This window comes from Oncorhynchus mykiss, chromosome 14 (genome assembly GCF_013265735.2).
Source record: "Oncorhynchus mykiss isolate Arlee chromosome 14, USDA_OmykA_1.1, whole genome shotgun sequence".
In the NCBI taxonomy this organism is placed as follows: Eukaryota; Metazoa; Chordata; class Actinopteri; order Salmoniformes; family Salmonidae; genus Oncorhynchus; species Oncorhynchus mykiss.
The window spans coordinates 9,277,588-9,297,271 of record NC_048578.1 but is presented as its reverse complement, the minus strand read 5'-3'; the positions used below and the strand labels follow the sequence as shown (position 1 = coordinate 9,297,271).

At 42.5% G+C, this 19,684-nt stretch overlaps 1 protein-coding gene across 2 annotated transcripts; it reads right to left on the bottom strand.

The window, feature by feature from the left end:
- Positions 1-623: 623 nt before the first annotated feature.
- On the bottom strand, positions 624-16,811 carry LOC110488739 (four and a half LIM domains protein 1). 2 transcript variants are annotated; one of them, XM_021561076.2, is made up of 6 exons: positions 16,597-16,811; positions 3,438-3,619; positions 2,740-2,917; positions 1,963-2,132; positions 1,535-1,721; positions 624-1,345 (listed from the first exon to the last, which is right to left on the bottom strand). In XM_021561076.2, the coding sequence occupies exons 2-6, from the start codon at positions 3,591-3,593 to the stop codon at positions 1,191-1,193; spliced, it is 846 nt and encodes a 281-aa protein (XP_021416751.2). In that variant the 5' UTR covers positions 3,594-3,619; positions 16,597-16,811; the 3' UTR covers positions 624-1,190. The 2 variants fall into 2 exon arrangements, with proteins under 2 accessions (XP_021416751.2, XP_021416750.2); XM_021561075.2 differs by lacking the exon at positions 16,597-16,811 and adding an exon at positions 9,428-9,544.
- Positions 16,812-19,684: the final 2,873 nt, after the last annotated feature.

Sequence of the window (19,684 nt, the reverse complement as noted above, 5' to 3'; positions counted from 1 at the left end):
TTTAAAAGGGTTGAAAAGCTTTCTGAAATGAATTACATTTGTAGATTGGGGTGACTTCACTGTATAGTCCTGAGGGGGGTTTGGTATTCTCTATCCTCCCCTGTCTCTTCCCGTCCAGGCTTTTTATGAACTTCCCTCCTTGACTTGACAAACCTTCATCTATTCAAAGTGCAGGGTATTGCCGTAGACATATTCAATATGAAACCCATGGTGGTTTGGTGGTCAGCGCTACATGTGCTTAGGTAATGGCAGTCCTGATATATTACTAATAAACAGGACTTGGACACTTATTTTAATCCCTTTCTGCATCGGTGGGCTTGAATACGGAGCTAACTGTTCTTAGTGATCTCATGACGGTAGGCTAGAATGGTGCCTTAGATTGCTATAATAACTAATAAAGCACGTCACATGTCCTTACCTTAGCCATGACAATCATTCTACCTGACCAGGGCTACAGTGAATATGAATTGGTTTCTGGAGGCTTTTCAGACCCTAACCCAAGCCCTGTCCACAAATTATATTTGTAAATATATCTCAAATGTACTGAGGATATGAACTGTTAAATAAAGTTTTGCAAAATAAGAGGGGTTTAATTTCTGTCGAGCAGAGGGAAATAAACACAATTTAGGCGCTTACCTTTATTGAGCAATAATGTGCATTCACATCCTAAACTTCAAAAAGCTGAGTACATGATTTAGACTGAGCATAACACTTTGATACCTACAAAGACCTAGTTTGCCCATACTGATTATTGAAGCACTATACGCAAAACTGTCAACAGCTCTTCAAACACATCACTTCAGAGACACCATGACTGATTATTTAGCTAGTATATGATTCAGGAAGCATGTAACAGCCATTATTAATGTTCCAGTAAGGAACTGAAAAGGGCATTCCCTAATGATTATGCAGTGTTCTGAATTTGACCCAAGCTTGTTAGTATTACATATTGTAGGCCAAGAAAAACAAACCACTTGGTGTGTTAGTATTCAACAATGACAGAAAACAGTGGAACAAGATTCATATTCAACTGCTGTTAGATTTCATTCAGGTGATTAACCTAATACATACTTTCTCTTTTAAACCCTTGATTGGCCACTTAATTGGAGTTAGTTGGCTTATCCTGTTTATGTTCTGCCCCCAACATGAATGAGACAGGGCACTTGTTTTTTCCCCGTTACTGGCTATGCTCACAGCTTCTTAGCACAGTCAGGGCAATAGATGTCCTCTCCGTTGATGACGAAGCGCTTGTTGGCCAGGGAGAGGGAGCATTTCTTGCAATTGAAGCAGTACTCGTGCCAGGAGTGACCCTCGTAGTTCACCACGTTGGTCCCATGGCCAAACCCTGTATTATGGGAGATAGTATGTGCAGCATAGTAATGGGCCAGATATATTCTAACCAGTTTACAGGCATAACATCTTATTAATGCCACTGAATCTCACTAAAAACATTCCATCCTACACAATGAAATCCTTCATTTATTATTAAAAGTGTCCCTACAATAAATGTTCATGTAAAGTGTGGGTGTCTGACCTGTGATGGGATTCTTGCAGCCGTTGCACTGCTTGGCCACGGAGGTCTTGTAGCAGTCCACACAGTAGACATGCTCCTCATGGGAGGTGAAGCGCGTTCCGGCTAGGCCCTTACGGCATGTACGACACACAAAGCACTCTGAGTGCCAGGGCTGGTCCTGGTAGCTTATACCACCTGAAGTGATGGGCTGAGGGGAGAAAAACACCATGTTAGTTGCATTGGAAGACCATGTACTTATTCTGTATGAATAACTGAAAGCATTTCCTTTTAACTTGTACCTTCTGTTGGTATACTTGAGTATAAGAATGCTATAATTAGGCCTACTGTAATTACACTAACATGGCAGGAAATAATGAAACAACATTCACAACAGAATGACAACGATTTTGTTCTGTTTGTGGGTGTGTGAAGGGGCAGGTCTTATGCACCTGCTTGCAGTGGAAGCATTTCTTGGCAAATTTCTTCTCGTGGCACGGGCCGCAGAATATGTCGTCACCCTTGTTCAGGAAACTCTGCGAGCGGATTGGTTGCTTGCACTCGAAGCAGGTGAAGCACTCCTCATGCCACACCTTGTTCTTATACTCAACATTCTGGGTGCCTGGCAGTCAAAGATGTAATAGATTAGAAAACAGACGCTTGTTTCACACAGTGGGTGAGTTCGTAAACTCACTGTCTATCTACTCAGATTTCAGAGTACTCTTGTCTGAGTGTCCCAGAGTGCAGAATAACGGATTCATTTACGAATGCGCAACACCTGTTGAATATGACCGGTATCAGTAAGCGTCGGAAAAAAACATGTAATTCATTTGTTGCCAGCAGCTCAGTTAGTCACCAACGCTCTAGATAACATAAACAGTCTAACCAGCTATGCTAGGGCGAGTAAAGTGGTAAGTGAGATGTTCTCTCATTTGGGTCTGAAAGTAGCTAGCAAGATAGCTTGAGTGTGAGGTCAGAACACTCCGATCAACCCTACTCCTCGGCCAGAGCGTCAAATGTGCGTTCTGAACACTCCGAAACAGAGAACTAAACGCTCTGAATTTACGAACGCCCAGAGCCCACTCTAGCACTTCAGAGTGAATTTACTCACACACATAGTATCGGAATTTGCCCTGGTCTTCACAAGAATAACAAATGTAAACAGCAGCCATGTGCACACTGCTAGGTCACTTAAGAAAGAAGTGTATTATGGGTATGGTTAAGCCCACCTGGCATGACCACCTTGTAGCAGGCCTGGCACCGGTTGCCATCCTCGCGGGAGCCACACGTGCCACACATGATCTTGCCGTCGTCCCTGGCGCCGAAGGGCTCGTTAGCCAGGGGCTTGTAGCACTTGGCACAGCGGAAGCAGTCCTCGTGCCAGTGACGATTCTTATGGTTCAGCTCCTGGACAGAGAGGAGGGAGGGAAAGGCGTGAGATGCATTCATTCACATGGGCTTCCTACACACCTCATCAAACTATTCAGAGGTGTTAGGAAAAAAAGAGAATGTCCGTCTGGAAAGCATTAGTGCAAATTACGTGAATTTGAGTGCAGAATACCATGAAGGGACTGACAGCCAAACCCGGACACCTTGGGGTAGACACTAGTCATGGTGTAACAATGTGAATTGTATAATATTTCAGGGTTCATTAGCAATGATAGTGTCTATAACACAAGTAAGTATCTGTGACTGTTATGTTGTGGAGGCGGCTGCCAAAGGATCAGGATCACCTGTCCATATAATCATATTCGTTATTATCTAAAAGGCTAAATTGATCTCATATCAGCACTCCTACTCTGAAAGGCTTTGTGGATACGGGCACAGATATGTAACACTGGCCTTAATCTGGACAATGAACTGAAGCCAATCAGCTTTATGAACACACATTTAAGGGTACACTCACAAGGACATACACAACACCCACCTTGGCATCAGCCCCAATGGGGCGACGGCATTCGGCGCATGTGTTGGCACAGAGCTTGTCGAAGCACTTTGTACACACGTGCTTCTCATCCTTCATCACATACTTCTTCCCATGCAGGTTGTCACGGCAATAGTAACAGTCAAAGCGTTCAGTCATGGTGGAAGTAGAGTAGCTCCTCGGCCCTGTACAAAAACAAACAACAATCACATTTACCTTGGGGAACAAGTCATGTATACAGTACCAGTCAAAAGTTTGGACACCTACTCATTCCAGGGTTTTTCTTTATTTTTACTTTTTTCTATATTGTAGAATAATAGTGAAGACATCAAAACTATGAAATAACACACATGGAATCATTTAGTAACCAAAAGAAAAGTGTTACTTGTGCACATGTCATTAAAGCTTGTACTTGAAACTTGTTCCTCAGCCATCTACAATGCATGCAGCCAGACCTGAATAATGACTCCGGGCCCGCAACGTCCTCACACTGCCACTAACCAGTGGTGTAAAGTCGTTTTTTTGTGGTATCTACTTTACTTTACTTTACTCTTTATATTTTTGACTACTTTTATTTCACAACATTCCTAGTATTTTACTGGGTGACTTCCACTTTTACTTGAGTCATTTTCTATTAAGGTATGACAATTGGGTACTTTTTCCACCACTGCCATTAACACACACTGTCATGTTGACAAAGCATGGCCCTGTCTAGCAGGCACCCAGACACACAAAACCTATCCATCATCCAAGCTAAGAAAAATACATGTTCAAGCTGGCATCCCAGTACAAGTTCTGTCCTCGAATCAGACCCAACCAGGCAAGGGGCTTAGCACCGGCATGCCAAACGTCTGAGGGAAGTGTGTGGAAAATGGCTGCCTCAAAATGACCCACAGATGTCTGGCTGTGAACAGAGCTTTAGCATGTAGTCATCACGCTGTGTCTAACTTGGCCCTGCGGGGGTTGGCTGACTTTATCAGGCTTTGTTGGAAAGTCATATTTTTAGAGTGCCTGGCTCATTCAGTCCATCACATCCCATCCAACCTCTCTGCCGTTGTGTCTTCTTTTTGGCAGCATCATTTCATTGGCTGTGAACAAAACTGTCCTCTGCTCCTCTCATTAACATTCCATTCACAATGGGCAGCACAGGCGGATCATCCGTCAGGATAAGACCAACAGTGCTAGAGAAGGTACTCTGAAAATATAGTTAACCAAGCTACCAATTATTTCACAACAGAAGAAGGTTAAGCTAAACTACAGCTACCCTTAAGAAACATATAGTTTACTTAACTAAAGTTACCTTGAAAAAGTAGTTCACTACATCCAAACTACTTCGTGAAATATCATATGTAGATCTGAAATGTCATAGAATACAAATTGCAAGACCGAGCCCTTTGGGGTCATATGTTTATAGAATGTAAATTGTGGCCCACTTCACCCATATTTTCTCTGCTTTTTGCATTAAAAGTAGTGTGTAGTTCCAGTAGTAAGCAATTAACTAGTGAAAACACTACCTAGATTTTATTTAGTTCAACTACCACCAAGCTACTGCAGAAATGAGTTAAATTATTAGTTGAACTACATGTAGTTCACTACTCCACAACACTGCCCTTAGGAAAAATATTGCAGTCAGAGTGCAGTATAACTGCAGTACACTGCAATATAACTGTAGTTATAAACTTGGTGTTTCAATCCCTGAATACTGATTGGCTGACAGCCATGGTATATCAGACTGTATACCACGGGTATGACAAAACATGTATTTTTACTGCTCTAATTACTTTGGTAACCAGTTTATAATAGCAATAAGGCACCTCGGGGGTTGCGCCGTGCCTAAGAACATCCCTTAGCCGTGTTTTTTTGGCCATATACCACACCCCCTCGTGCCTTATTACTTCATTAGAGTGCAGTATGCTGCAAATACTGCATCCAAAATAACACTTTTTTACTGCAGTAATTTTGTAGTATAAATGCAATTAGAGGGCAGTATAACTGCAGTACACTGCAGTTATTCTGCAATTACTGCATCCAAAATAGCAGTCAACTAGCGAGGCTATATACCGGGGGTACCGGTACATAGTCAATGTGCGGGGGCACTGGTTAGTCGAGGTAATTGAGGTAATATGTACATGTAGGTAGAGTTATTAAAGAAGCCTCTTGGACCCAAACTTGGCGCTCCGGTACCGCTTGCCGTGCGGTAGCAGAGAGAACAGTCTATGACTAGGATGGCTGGAGTCTTTGACCATTTTTAGGGCCTTCCTCTGACACTGCCTGGTATAGAAGTCATGGATGGCAGGAAGCTTGGCCCCAGTACTGGGCCGTACGCACTACCCTCTGTAGTGCCTTGTGGTCGGAGGCTGCGCAGTTGCCATACCAGGCAGTGATGCAACCCGGCAGGATGCTCTTGATGGTGCAGCTGTATAACCTTTTTTGAGGATCTGAGGACCCATGCCAAATATTTTCAGTCTCCTGAAGGGGAATAGGTTTTGTCGTGCCCTCTTCACGGCTGTCTTGCTGTGCTTGGACCATGTTAGTTTATTAGTGATGAAGACGCCAAGGAATTAGAAGCTCTCAACCTGCTCCAATGCAGCCCCATAGATGAGAATGGGGGCGTGCTCGGTCCTCCTTTTCCTGTAGTTCCCGATCATCTCCTTATTTGAGAGAAGTGATGATTGTGCAAATGTATTTATATTTTCAATAAACATTGGAGGCAAAATACAGTTTACATGTTGTCAACAATCTAAGCCAACTCTGTCTGTTTTGCCCCATAGTTGTGCATGTGTTGGTTTTGTTGCTAAACAACCAACCCGTCTTCACGAAAATATCTCTGATTAATGAGACAACAGATGTGATATTATTGTGAGCACTCAAGTATCTTAAACCTTTTTAATACAATGAGAGCAATGGGGGGAAATACTAATGATGGAATGACAATATATCCTGGTAGCCGTGGGAACACTGCAATTATTGATGAGTGCCAATTGGTGCTCTTCGAGTGGCCTGGGGATGTGGTCAACAGTGAGTGTGGTGAACTGAACGGGATGAGTTAGAGCCGCTGTGATATGTGGATAGATTCGGATAGATTTGTACAAGAGGGGAAAGAGAGGCCCGTCTTCACTGTGCCAGAGGGATAAAGGAGGCAGCCTGGCTTGAGCCCCTATATACAGAGCCACCGGTGAGTCATCCCCATTCTTATCTCAGTGGTACAAGCCAGTCGGGATCAGGTCAATAGAATCCAATTGGCAGGACCGGATCAATGGCTAGATTAGAGGCAGTAGGGTATCAAGGTATCACAGTCTCAGAAGCCCAAATCCAACACTAACCATACATTCCATTCTGAGTGTGTAAGCACTGTGCCCGTATGTCAGGGACACCTAGGCCCACAAAGTCAGATGATTGACTTTTGAGGACACTGTGCATGCCACTGTGTCACCGTGACCATTGTGGGTCTAGATGTGCCTAATAAAAGAGCACTGTGATTAAACGCTAAGCCTTTCAGCTACTGCCAATCACACAGCTGCTTCCACAGAAACAGCCATGATATGCACCAGCACTCTTTGTAGGAGGGGTTGGAGTACACCACTTTGGTCCCTGGGGAGGGAGAAACACTTTACAGTGGAAAGGTCAGAGTAAGAGCACGGTGAGTGGTGAACCAGGATGCCAGGGATAGCCTCACAGAGCCTGGCTCTCATTAGCATTGATCACTGATGGCAGATCAAAGCCAAACGGACCCCAGAGAGGGGGTTATGGAGGTAAGATCAACTGCTACAGTGCCTTCAGAAAGTATGCACACCCCTTGACCTTTTTTCCACATTTTGTTGCGGCAGCCTGGATATAAAATGTATTAAATTTATCTAAACATAATACCCCATAATGTCAAAGTGGAATTTTGAAATTTGTACAAATTAAATAAACAAATGAAAAGCAGAAATATATTGAGTCAATAAGTATTCATCCCCTTTGTTATGACAAGCCTAAATAAGTTCAGGAGTAAACATTTGCTTAACAAATCTCACAAGTGTGCAATAATAGTGGTTAGCATGATTTTTGAATGACTAGCCCATCTCTGTACCCCACACATACAATTATCTGTAAGGTCCCTCAGTTGAGTAGCAAATTTCATGCACAGATTCAAACGGATTCAATGCCTCAGAAAGAAGGGCACCAAATGATTGATTCGTTAAAAATAAAATGAGCATGGACGGTGAAGTTATTAAATGGGCATTGGATGTTGTATCAATACACACAGACAATACAAAGATACAGGCGTCCTTCCTAATGCAGTTGCTGTAGAGGAAGAAAAAATGCTCAGGGATTTCACCATGAGGCCAATGATTTTAAAACGATTGCAGAGAATTATGGCCGTGATAGGAGAAAACTGAGGACGGATCGATAACATTGTAGTTACTCCACAATACTAACCTGCATGACAGAGTGAAAATAAGGAAGCCTGTACAGAATACAAAATATTCCAAAACATGCATCCTGTTTGCAACAAGGTACTAAAGTAATAATGCAACAAAAAAAAATGAGGCAAAGGAATTCACTTTTTGTTCTGAATACAGTGTTTGGGGCAAATGCAACCCAACACATCACTGGGTACCACTCTACAAACAATCAAGCATGGAGGTGGCTGCATTGTTATTTTGTAAATGTTATTTAACTAGGTTCTTATTTACAATGACGTCCAAACCCTAACCTGGACGACGCTGGGTCAATTGTGCGCCGCCCTAAGGGACTCCCAATCACGCCCGGTTATGATACAGCCTGGAATCAAACCAGGGTCTGTAGAGACACCTCTAGCACTGAGATGCAGTGCCTTGACCAATGCGCCACTTGGGAGTTATGAGTATGCTTGTCATCAGAAAGAAATGCTGAACTGAATCTAGCTTAGAACAAGTCAAATCCTAGAGGAAAACCTGGTTCAGTCTGATTTCCTACAGACTCTGAGATTAATTCACTTTTAAGCAGGACAATAACCCTAAAACACAAGGTCAAGTCTACACTACAGTTTCTTACCAAGACAACCTTGAATGTTCCTGGGTGGCCTTGTTTTGACTTAAATCAGCTTGAAAATCTCTGGCAAGACTTGAAAATGGCTGTCTAGCAATGATCAACAACCAACTTGACAGAGCTTAAAAATAATAAATGGGCAAATATTGCACAATCCTAGGTGTGTAAAGCGCTTAGAGACGTACCCCCAAAAGACTCACAGCTGTAATCGCTGCTAAAGGTGATTCTAACATGTATTGACTTAGGGGGGTGAATTCTTATCTAATCAAGATATATTAGTTACATTTTCTTCTTCCACTTTGACGTTCTAAAGTATTTTATGCAGATTGTTGCAAAAAAAATGACAATTAAATACATTTTAATACTACTTTGTAGCACAACAAAATGTGGGAAAAGTCAAGAGGTCTGAGTACTTTCTGAAGGCACTGAATGTATAGTATCTACCATGTGATATCTCTGTCTGACCTGAAATGTACCCAATAAAAAAATATTGAGTGAATCATATTTGATCCACTACTTACAGCCTAAATGATGCTGTCCCAAGGACTTCATTTCCACGATACAGATGCATCAATCCAGCTGTAAATAGCATTGCCTTGAAAAAGCTCAAACCATCACTTTTCTCCAGATTTTTTTTCCAACTTACTCGATGGACCTCTGCTCCCTCTGTGGTGTCATAAGGCCTAAGCTTCCTTTCCACCAAAAATGCAATAATTAGAAAATGAACTCCAGAGTAGTGGTTCCTCACAAAATGTCCTTTCTGACGCACCAAACAAACCCATATTTTTAGCCAAGGCCCAAGAGGAACTTTCCACAACCTACGAGCCAGTGTCTTTGACCAAACTTAAGAAAATCTCCCCAAACCAAACCACCACCACTAGTTCAGCACCAGGTATCAGTAATGGATTGAACCCATATGAACAAGACAAGCATCCATCACAATGCAAACCCACACTACATCAGCCTATTTCTTTAGCTACCTGAAAGTCTGTAAGCCATGTTTAGGTCCAGGTAAGGAGAGGAGAAAGACAAATAAAAGAACCGGAGGAGAGAGTAGCATCCACGCAGGGAGAAAGGAGAAGACCACACACCCCACCAAGGTATGGGTTATATATACACCCCCTCTGACCCACAGCCTGACGTCCAGAGCCACCCCCTAACCCCACACCCAAACCCAACCATGAACTATCCATTCCATTTTAGGATTTGTATCAGAAGAATATAGTGTTGGGGGGGAGATGGACAGAGAAAGCCAATACCATTGATGGGACATCAGAGGCAACAGATACCCCCACTGCCCCCTATGTTATTTTTTATATATAATATATACATTATATTAACATTGAGACAGTGGCTGAGAGAGTGCAACACTGCAACCGACCAGCAAGCTGATATCATTACTCAGTGAAAGTGCTGAAAGACATTGTGCAGTGTATTAATCAAGCCATAATTTATGGTTAGTTTGTTTAGTAACGCTGTTTATATTACCATCAACACTTAGAGTGTGTGTGTGTGTCTGTCTGTGCGTGCGTGCATGTTGCGTCTGCGTGTGTGTCTCTGCGTGCATTTGTGTGTGTCTGTATTTACATAACCCGATTATGTGTTCTAGAAACTATGCTCTGAAGTGCTCCCAGACAACGTTCTTCAAGGCACAAACACAAGATGCATTTAAGATCCAAAGGAGAAAAAAAGAGAGAGACATTTTCAAACACTTTTTTTCCAATGTTGAATACCTCTCTGTGACCTTGGTGTCTCAGTGAAAATATTTCCTTGAAAGGAGCGAAGCTGTTCACAGTAAGAGGGATTTATTTTGTAACTCAAAAGGAACTATACACCATAGAGCTGGGATGGGACACAAAAAATATGAACTCATCATGAGGGACCGCAGTGGCTTGCGGGTCTGCGTACCCACATCCATACCCACACATGCAGACAACGGATTTGTGCAATCAATATATTTGTGCAGTTAAACTACTTAACTCTCTTAACTAAATGCATTATACCAGTAGCCAGGGCTTGTCCTAGCCTTCTGGGGGCCTTAAGGGAGATTTGGTTGGGGCACCTCGCGGGCAAAACCTTTTCCTGGCCCGTCTTCACGGTGGAGAAAAAAAATCAAAGTTTAAAAATACATTTTGTAACAAATTTCATTAAATTCTACTCATTTTGCCATTGGGAAGAGAGAAAAGAAAATCAGTTTAACAGCTAATTTCCTGCAATTCTATCCACTTTGTCATGGGGTGGAGAGAGATTGTTGCAGCTTAAAAGCGAATTTCCTGCAATTCTACATATTTTGCCACGACTTTTGCCATGTTAATATTAGGGCTGCGAATTGCCAGGGACCTCATAATGCCTCACATAAGTGTGGTTCTAGACACACACACACACACACACACACACACACACACACACACACACACACACACACACACACACACACACACACACACACACACACACACACACACACACACACACACACACACACACACACACACACACACACACACACACACACACACACACACACACACACACACACACACACACACACACACACACACACACACACACACACACACACACACACACACACACAAAATGAACAGGAAAGTATGGGAGGTAATGACGGGAACGGGATTAAATAATCAAGACATCATCAAGTCAATGACCCGAGTAAAGACCCATGATCCCCATTGTTTACTTGCCCTAATGAGTCTACCATGTCTCAGCCCTTCTCCCTGTGTTTCTCCCAAATGGCATCCTATCTCCTGCGCAGTGCACTACACTTGACTAGAGCCCTATGGACAATGGTCAAAAGCAGTGCACTATATAGGGAATATAGGGTGCCATTTGGGATGAAATCCATGTCAACCAGGAGAATAAGCCAGAGGACAACCGATCCTGTGGAGAGAGTACAAAGTAGTGGAGGCTTGTGTGTTCTCCCATTACTGAGGTTTGAACTTATTATTTGTTCTTTTGTTGCCTGTCGGATTAAATCACCTGTCCCTCAGTTAAACTAAACCCACAGAGTAACATGTATGATCAGGTAGGTATCATGGACACCACAACACACCACTTAATGGGGCCATCTGTAGATCAGTGAGTCCCTGCAACTGTTTTAATAAAAAGCTACTGGATGGGTTTGGAAAAATGTAACCACTCAAATTCATATACCGAGCTATGGACGCAAGAGCTGACCATGCATGAAATCAAAATATTTTGATTTCACTGAATAGCCATATTTGAAGTCTATTCAGTGTTTTTTTACATTGACATTGTTTACAAACAGAGAAAGCTTATATTTTGGGTTTTGATGGGGTAGGACAGGTGAGGTAAGCTCATGAGGCATGTATAAATCATATATAATACATTTGAAAATCCACAAATTGATGTGGCAATCACAGATGGCCCTTTTAAGTCCCCTGAGTAAGAGCCCTGTCTCCTGTTCTCTGTTTAGTACACTCATCCCCCCCATTATTGTCACCCCTGTCCTTTTCTCCCTTGTACGGCCTCCCTCAGTTGTTCTTTTTCTTTATCCTTTCTCAATATCTCTCTCTTCTCTCCCTCCATCTCCCCCTCCCTCTGTAACAGGCAGTTGTTGTGTTGACAATATAAATCTGTGTGTTTGTGCATGTGTCCGTGCATGTCCCTGTACACATGCGTGTTTGGAATGCTGACAGCGGTGTGACAGGCTCATTTGCGGGTACTGCTATTGAGACTGTGTCTCTTCTCCTAGTAGACAATGGCAGAGGAATGCATGCCCGCCTGCCAGTCCCTTAGGTACTGCCTTTAAACAGGACGGAAATAGCACCACACACTCACCCTGGCTCCATCAGCAACAACAAACCACACAAGAACCACACATACCTTTTCCAATCTAAAGATGGAAACTGATAGGAGTTAGTTAGCCAATAGCCATACACACCGAAGTGTTCAAATGTTGACAATACATGTGACATACTGTAGGAGAATAGGTTGACTACATTCAGTTCTCTGTCTTTCTAATCTACTGTGTCCATGTCACAGTGTATCTACCTATCCAACTGGGACACAGATATCGGGACTCTACACTCTCTGCACCGCAGATTTCCTGTCCTTCAATGCTTCCTAGCACTCCACTGCATGAAACGCTATTGTTCTCAGTCTTTATGCTCCCTGGCAGAGATTAAAAGAACTGTTCAGAGGATAACCTGGCAGCCGTTCAGTAGTAGTGGTGGTGGTAGTAGATCATGACATCATTTGAAAACCTCTGTGCATAAACATCATATATCTAACCAGACAGAGTCGTATTGCACATGTTACCAGTGGGATTAGAGAGGTAGGAAAACATAGGAAGTCTGGAGTGGACTTCCTGACCAGATGCAGGAGTAGGTCCTGATTGGGTCATTAGAACATGCCGACCCCCCTTCTACTGTACAGCCTAGTGTACAGTGTGTACAGACACAACCTAAGATCACCATAGCCCTGTGAGACAGCTATATCACTGGTACAATGTCTGTGGTTTTATCACAGTTCATAGATCTGTCGATAACCTACCCTACAGCACAAATGGTCCCCCATGTGTTACAGAAACACTGACATCCACTGGCAACATGCATTATTCATCTTGTGTGACTGTGTTTAAGTTGTCATTATAAATTGGGTGGTTCGAGCCCTGAATGCTGATTGGCTGACAGCCGTGGTATATCAGACTGTATACCACGGGTATGACAAAACATGTATTTTTACTGCTCTAATTACTTTGGTAACCAGTTTATAATAGCAATAAGGCACCTCTGTGTTTGTGGTATATGGCCAATATACCACGGTTAAGGGCTGTATCCAGGCACTCCATGTTGTGTGGTGCCTAAGAACAGCCCTGGGCCGTGGTATGTTGGCCATATAACACACCCCATCGGGCCTTATTGCTTAAATAACACATTCTCAATGACCACCTCTCTGGCAAAAAATGTCAGCCTCTAATCGTGATAAATTAGTTAATGGACGGTTGAAATAGCACCGACAGAAACAAAAGGACAGCCTATCCAACGGGTAATTTCTCAGAATGTTCCCTCTGTCTGTCTCTCTGAGTTCTGTTGTGACTCTGTCACCATCCGTTCCTGGTCCTGGTCAGTGGTAAGGGCGGTGATAAGGCCGTCTAATCTCAGGGGCGAACTATTGTATTACTGACTCACCACCACACACAGACACAGTGACACAGACACAGAACTATATCAACACATGTTCCCTAGCAACAACAGAGGTGAAGGTGGAGACAGACCTGGGTCAAATATGTGTGATTTCTGAGTGGACACAAGGAGCCATTTTGTCAACAAGTCTGACGTGATCATATGCCCACATCCTCATCTCGCAACCGGACATGACACTGACATGATATCCCCGTCACACTTGCACACAAAGGTTACTACCCCTTAGACAACCACACATGTATTCTCGGTCCTATGTGTCAATCGAGGGCAGCAGTGTTTCCAAACAAGAGGGGGTGTGGGGGGATATGTGTTTTTCCATTCACCACCCCTCAACCCCCCTCCCTTCCATGACATTGAGCTACACACACACACACACACACACACACACACACACACACACACACACACACACACACACACACACACACACACACACACACACACACACACACACACACACACACACACACACACACACACACACACACACACACACACACACACACACACACACACACACACACACACACACACACACACTGATAAGGATTTCACAGTGGGCCGGCCAACACTTCGAGCTCCCATTTCTTCTGCATGACTCACAGCTCTCTGAATCTCTCCAAAAGTAAACTGCACCAATAGCCCAGTCTGCTCTGTTTATAAAGATAGATTGAGGAGTCTATCCCCAGTATATGTCAAGTAGGACGATGGAAAGAGCTCTTAAAAGAAAGACACACTCACTTCATCCCTCCCTATAAGCCCGCCAACCGCCCTTAAAAAGTGGTGAGCCCCAAGTTGCAAAATATGGTTACATTCATAGTCATTTGGAGAGTCACACAGTACTTCTGCCAATTGGAAAGATGGTCTGGGAGAGGGTTATGAGCTCTCTCTCTCTTTCTCTGTAACAACAACACAAGGAGGTGTGGATGTGGAGATGGGTGGTAGGTACCCTAGGAGTTAAGAGCGTTGGGCCAGTAACTGAAAGGTCGCTGATTTGAATCCCCAAAATCTGGTTCGAAATCTGTCGATGTGCCCTTGAGCAAAGCACTTACCCCCAATTGCTCTTGTAAGTCGCTCTGGATAAATGACCAAAATGTAAAATGTGTCAGGCAGGGAGGTACAGTTCTGCCTCCACTGGAGACAATGTTGCTTCCCTCACAGCCAGCCGGTCAGTCAGACACACTACATTGCCTAATTAGGATCTACCCAGCAGTCAGCTGAAAAGCTAGTGAGCGTGCTGTATCATTATTTCATATGCTCCACTCATCTACACACACTTCAAATCAAATGTTATTTGTCACGTGTGCTGAATACAACAGTGAAATGCTTACTTAAAAGCCCCTTAACCAACAAGTACACACAGGCGCAAGCCTACACACACACGCAGTGAGAGTAAACAGAGGACACTGATGCTCCAGAGGCTGTCTTCTTGGGCAGAAGGCCAGGTGTCCCTGGGACTGATGTGGACCATACAGGAAACACAAGGCCCTCCAGTAGCTGAGCCCTCTGATCTAACATAATCAATGTCACAATGTGTTCCAATGGGCATTATGTCTGCAAACATTGGGTCCTGCTGCTGTTGCTGGTGAGCCAGGCTGATATTTCACTATATGACTGGTTGATCAGATTAAACTTTGCATGAACACATTCTTCACGATGCACAAATGCTCACATGGACTGAAACAGGACTGAATCAATCAGTCTGGTTAGAGACAAGGAGTGTGCTGTAAAGTACCATATAATGCATGTACCATATTATGAAAAGCTATGGGCACTGAACCCAATCCAAACAAAAAATAGTTTGGGCTTTTATTGCCTAAAATGGTGATGTCATTGGCACAATGAGAGCCAGTCACACTAGAGGAGGAGGGGCCTCCCCAGGTGTTCAGAAGCTGCTGCTGGGAGAAAATGACATCATACATTTGGCTTGGCAGCTGGCTTAACTAGTAAAGTGTAGCAGGGCTAAGGGCAACCTATTGTACTGTGTGTTTTGTAAAGGGTTTTTGGGCTGACCTTGAATAACCCACTGGCGGGAGGTAGGCTACTGTTATTATGGTATTGTTGAGCACTGTTGATGTAGACATGGGGCCAGGGCCCTATTCAGTTAATACTGGATACCACATTTTGACTATTGGATATGTCCAAAACAACATTATATTCAGTACAGTTTTTTTGTGAGTCCCATTGTACACAATATTTTGCTTGAGGAAGACAAATGCTGCTTTTGACTTATGCCAGAAGGCCGGTTTCAGGGTTTGATTGAATAGATGACATCATCAGTGTACAGAACACAAAATGTAAATAAAATGGTTTTCAGTTAGTTATTTTTGCATATGTCAGTAAACTATAAAACTTGAAATTATAAGCACTAGTACATGTACCAAACTGCTCATTTTAAACCATTAAAACTGGCTTCACTCACAGATCTTTGGTTTTATCTGAAAATCTATACATTTTCAGTCCACAAAATGTACTGCAACAGCTTCTTAAAAAAATATACTTGAGATGAATAATTGCCAATAGGCTAAAATGCACTAAGAATAAAAACATCACAAGCCTCCAGGGATGGGACTTTACTTCATATCACTGACTATTAAAATTCCAGCCTTCCTTATCAGACCTCTTTAAAGCTACTGGTGCCAACTACGTGGAATTGAATTATGTACACCAGCATTCAATGTGCCCAAATGCACATGCACCTTGTGTCCATTTTTTGTTGTTGCTCGGACCCAAAGTAAGAATTGAACAAAAACACAACAAATGTGATTTAAACATTTACTCAAGTCATAGACATAAAGGGGAGTAAAGAAATATATAACAAAAAAGTTGAACTTTTTCGCATAAACAGTCTGGTCCGCTGGAATTTTCCCAGTCAAAGATAAACTTTATCGCAAAACTAAAAACGAATATTACTAGGTTTGGAGTTGTTTTTTCATTCTCAAAAATGTAATTTCACTCACCTATCTCCAAGCGTAAAATATGCACCCTCCTCTCTCCACAGTGATGCGTCCAACAGTACGTTTTTAGCCGAGGTACCAGACGCGCCGTTGACGCTCCTTTAAAAGCAAGTGGAGCTCAAACGAGAAAAAAAAAACACAGCAGGATATGATCCAAACCTCTATGTTAATATCAACAATGACCTCATCCAGGAATTTATAAGATGTAGCTGTTAGGATCTCAACTTCTCACTGGTTAGTACTGGAGGTAATGGAAGCAATACTGTAGAATTCAAAAGCATCAAGAAAGAGCTTCTGCTTAACAACAGGCTGCTCCTTGAGATCAGGCATATGAATCAAGCAATCGCAATATAAGTTTGCAATGTTTTAGTGTGGTGTGCAACTCTTAGCGTAGCCTAAGCTATTTTCATTACATATCTCGATTTAATTGCATTCAGAAGAGGATGTCTTGTGCTGTCCAGAAAATGTATTTAGGATGGAGATGTTTGACGTGACATTTATATGTCATCTATATTATCCATATGTATGCTAAGTATTCCCCAGTGCATGCTCACCTCCTTCTTTGGTAATGAATATCGTTTGCTGAGAGAGATTGCAACAAGATGAGTCACACTAAGCCAAAAGTAAATACAGTACTTGTATCCTTACTCACCCTCCTTAAGCCTGCAACTGTTACTACAAAGGAATAACACAGGTAAATAATGTTGCTGATACATTAGAACCACAGACGTTGTATCTTATCAAACTGTGAGGTGCCAATGACATAAGGATAACCATATTTTATATTATTTTATATCAAAAGCTCAATTCTAGCAACAAAGATCGAAATGGCTTGGCTTTACTATTGGCATCACTAACAGTACATGGATGGAATTCCCTGGGAGCAGACACCCCTCTCCCAGTGGTCCTATTTAGGGTGACCACATGTCACATTTTGCGGACAGTCCCGCATTTTGTCCCAAACAAACATGTCCCACATTATATCAACAAATTCAAACACCACTCATTTAGAAAAAAAGGTCGATTTGTCCCATATTTCAGTCAGACAACCAACCTGTCTCTTGCGGTCAAGTTTCGCGAATGAAAACATATATATCATAAGGATGTGGTAGTTTCTCATTCAACATCTTTGCTGCTACTTCACTCAAACTCAATCGTGTTTGAAAAGTCTCCCTTCCTAACTATTTTACATTCCCTGAGACCAAACAGAAATGTTTCCTAGGCCAAATATTCCCAGATTTTCATAAAACGGCCAAACCTGTGGTCCCTCGTTTCTGCATCACCAAGGCAACAATAGTATAGGCTAATTGCGCTTCAATTGCTTGTTCGGTGCAGCAGGTGTAAGCTAGTGCTGCACCTCTCACAATGGTGCTTGTTGAGGAAAGTTAGATCCAAGCTAAATCAGTGTCTTGGAAGATCACATAATGATTCATTAGTATTCCACAAAACATAACCAAATATTAGCATAATATAACGTTGCTGTAACATCAATAACACCACCTAATTTCTTCTGAGATTTTAGGATGGGAAACTGAATAGTCCCAAAAAAATCTCACGCTGCCAAAAATCAAAACAGAGCGCAACTAAGCAGAATGTGCTTTGATTGAAACAAAATACAGGAAGGCTCTACCGTTTTATAATACCGTCTGCTCTAATTTGCTCACGAAACAGTAATTCAAGAAGATCTAAATGCATATTCCCATGAAAGTGATCGAGATCAAATGTTTACCAATCACTGTGTGATAATTGCACCATGATATAGAGGCCTAAAGGCCAGAGACAATAAGACACAGTGGCAGAATAAATTCAACCACACCTTTCTTTTAACACAAAACAGGATAGCAACCTCTGTCCAGTGAAGTCCACAAAGGATATTGCACATACAGTTGAAGTCGGAAGTGTACATACACCTTAGCCAAATACATTTAAACTCTCTCTTTTTTTAAAACAATTCCTGACATTTAATCCTAGTAATAGTCCCCTGTTTTAGATCAGTTAGGATCACCACTTTATTTTAAGAATGTGAAATGTCAGAATGATTTATTTCAGCTTTTATTTCTTTCATCACATTCCCAGTGGGACAGAAGTTTACATGCACTCAATTAGTATTTGGTAGCATTGCTTTTAAATTGTTTAACTTGGGTCAAACATTTCGGGCAGTCTTCCACAAGCTTCCCACAATAAATTGGGTGAATTTTGTCCCAATCCTCCTGACAGAGCTGGTGTAACTGAGTCAGGTTTGTAGGCCTCCTTGCTCGCACATGCTTTTTCAGTTCTGCCCACAAATTTTCTGTGGGATTGAGGCCAGGGCTTTGGGATGGCCACTCCAATACCTTGACTTTGTTGTCCTTAAGCCATTTTGCCACAACTTTGGAAGTATACTTGGGGTCATTGTGCATTTGGAAGACCCATTTGCGACCAAGCTTTAACTTCCTGACTGATGTCTTGAGATGTTGCTTCAATACATCCACATCATTTTCCATCCTCAGGATGCCATCTATTTTGTGAAGTGCACCAGTCCCTCCTGCAAAGCACCCCTACAAAATTATGCTGCCAACCCCAGTACTTCATGGTTGGGATGGTGTTCTTCGTCTTGCAAACCTCCCCTTTTATCCTTCAAACAGATGGTCATTATGGCCAAACAGTTTTATTTTTGTTTCATCAGACCAGAGGACATTTCTCCAAAAAGTACGATCTTTGTCCCCATGTGCAGTTGCAAACCGTAGTCTGGATTTTTTTATGGCGGTTTTTGAGCAGTGGCTTCTTCCTTGCTGAGAGTCCTTCCAGGTTATGTCGATATAGGACTCGTTTTGCTGTGGATATAGATACTTTTGTACCTGTTTCCTCCAGCATCTTCACAAGGTCCTTTGCTGTTGTTCTGGGATTGATTTGAACTTTTCACACCAAAGTACATTCATCTCTAGGAGACAGAACGCGTCTCCTTCCTGAGCGGTATGACGGCTGCGTTGTCCCATGGTGTTTATACTTGCGTACTATTGTTTGTACAGATGAACGTGGTACCTTCAGGCGTTTGGAAATTGCTCCCAAGGATGAACCAGACTTGTGGAGGTCTACAATTTTTTTTCCTGAG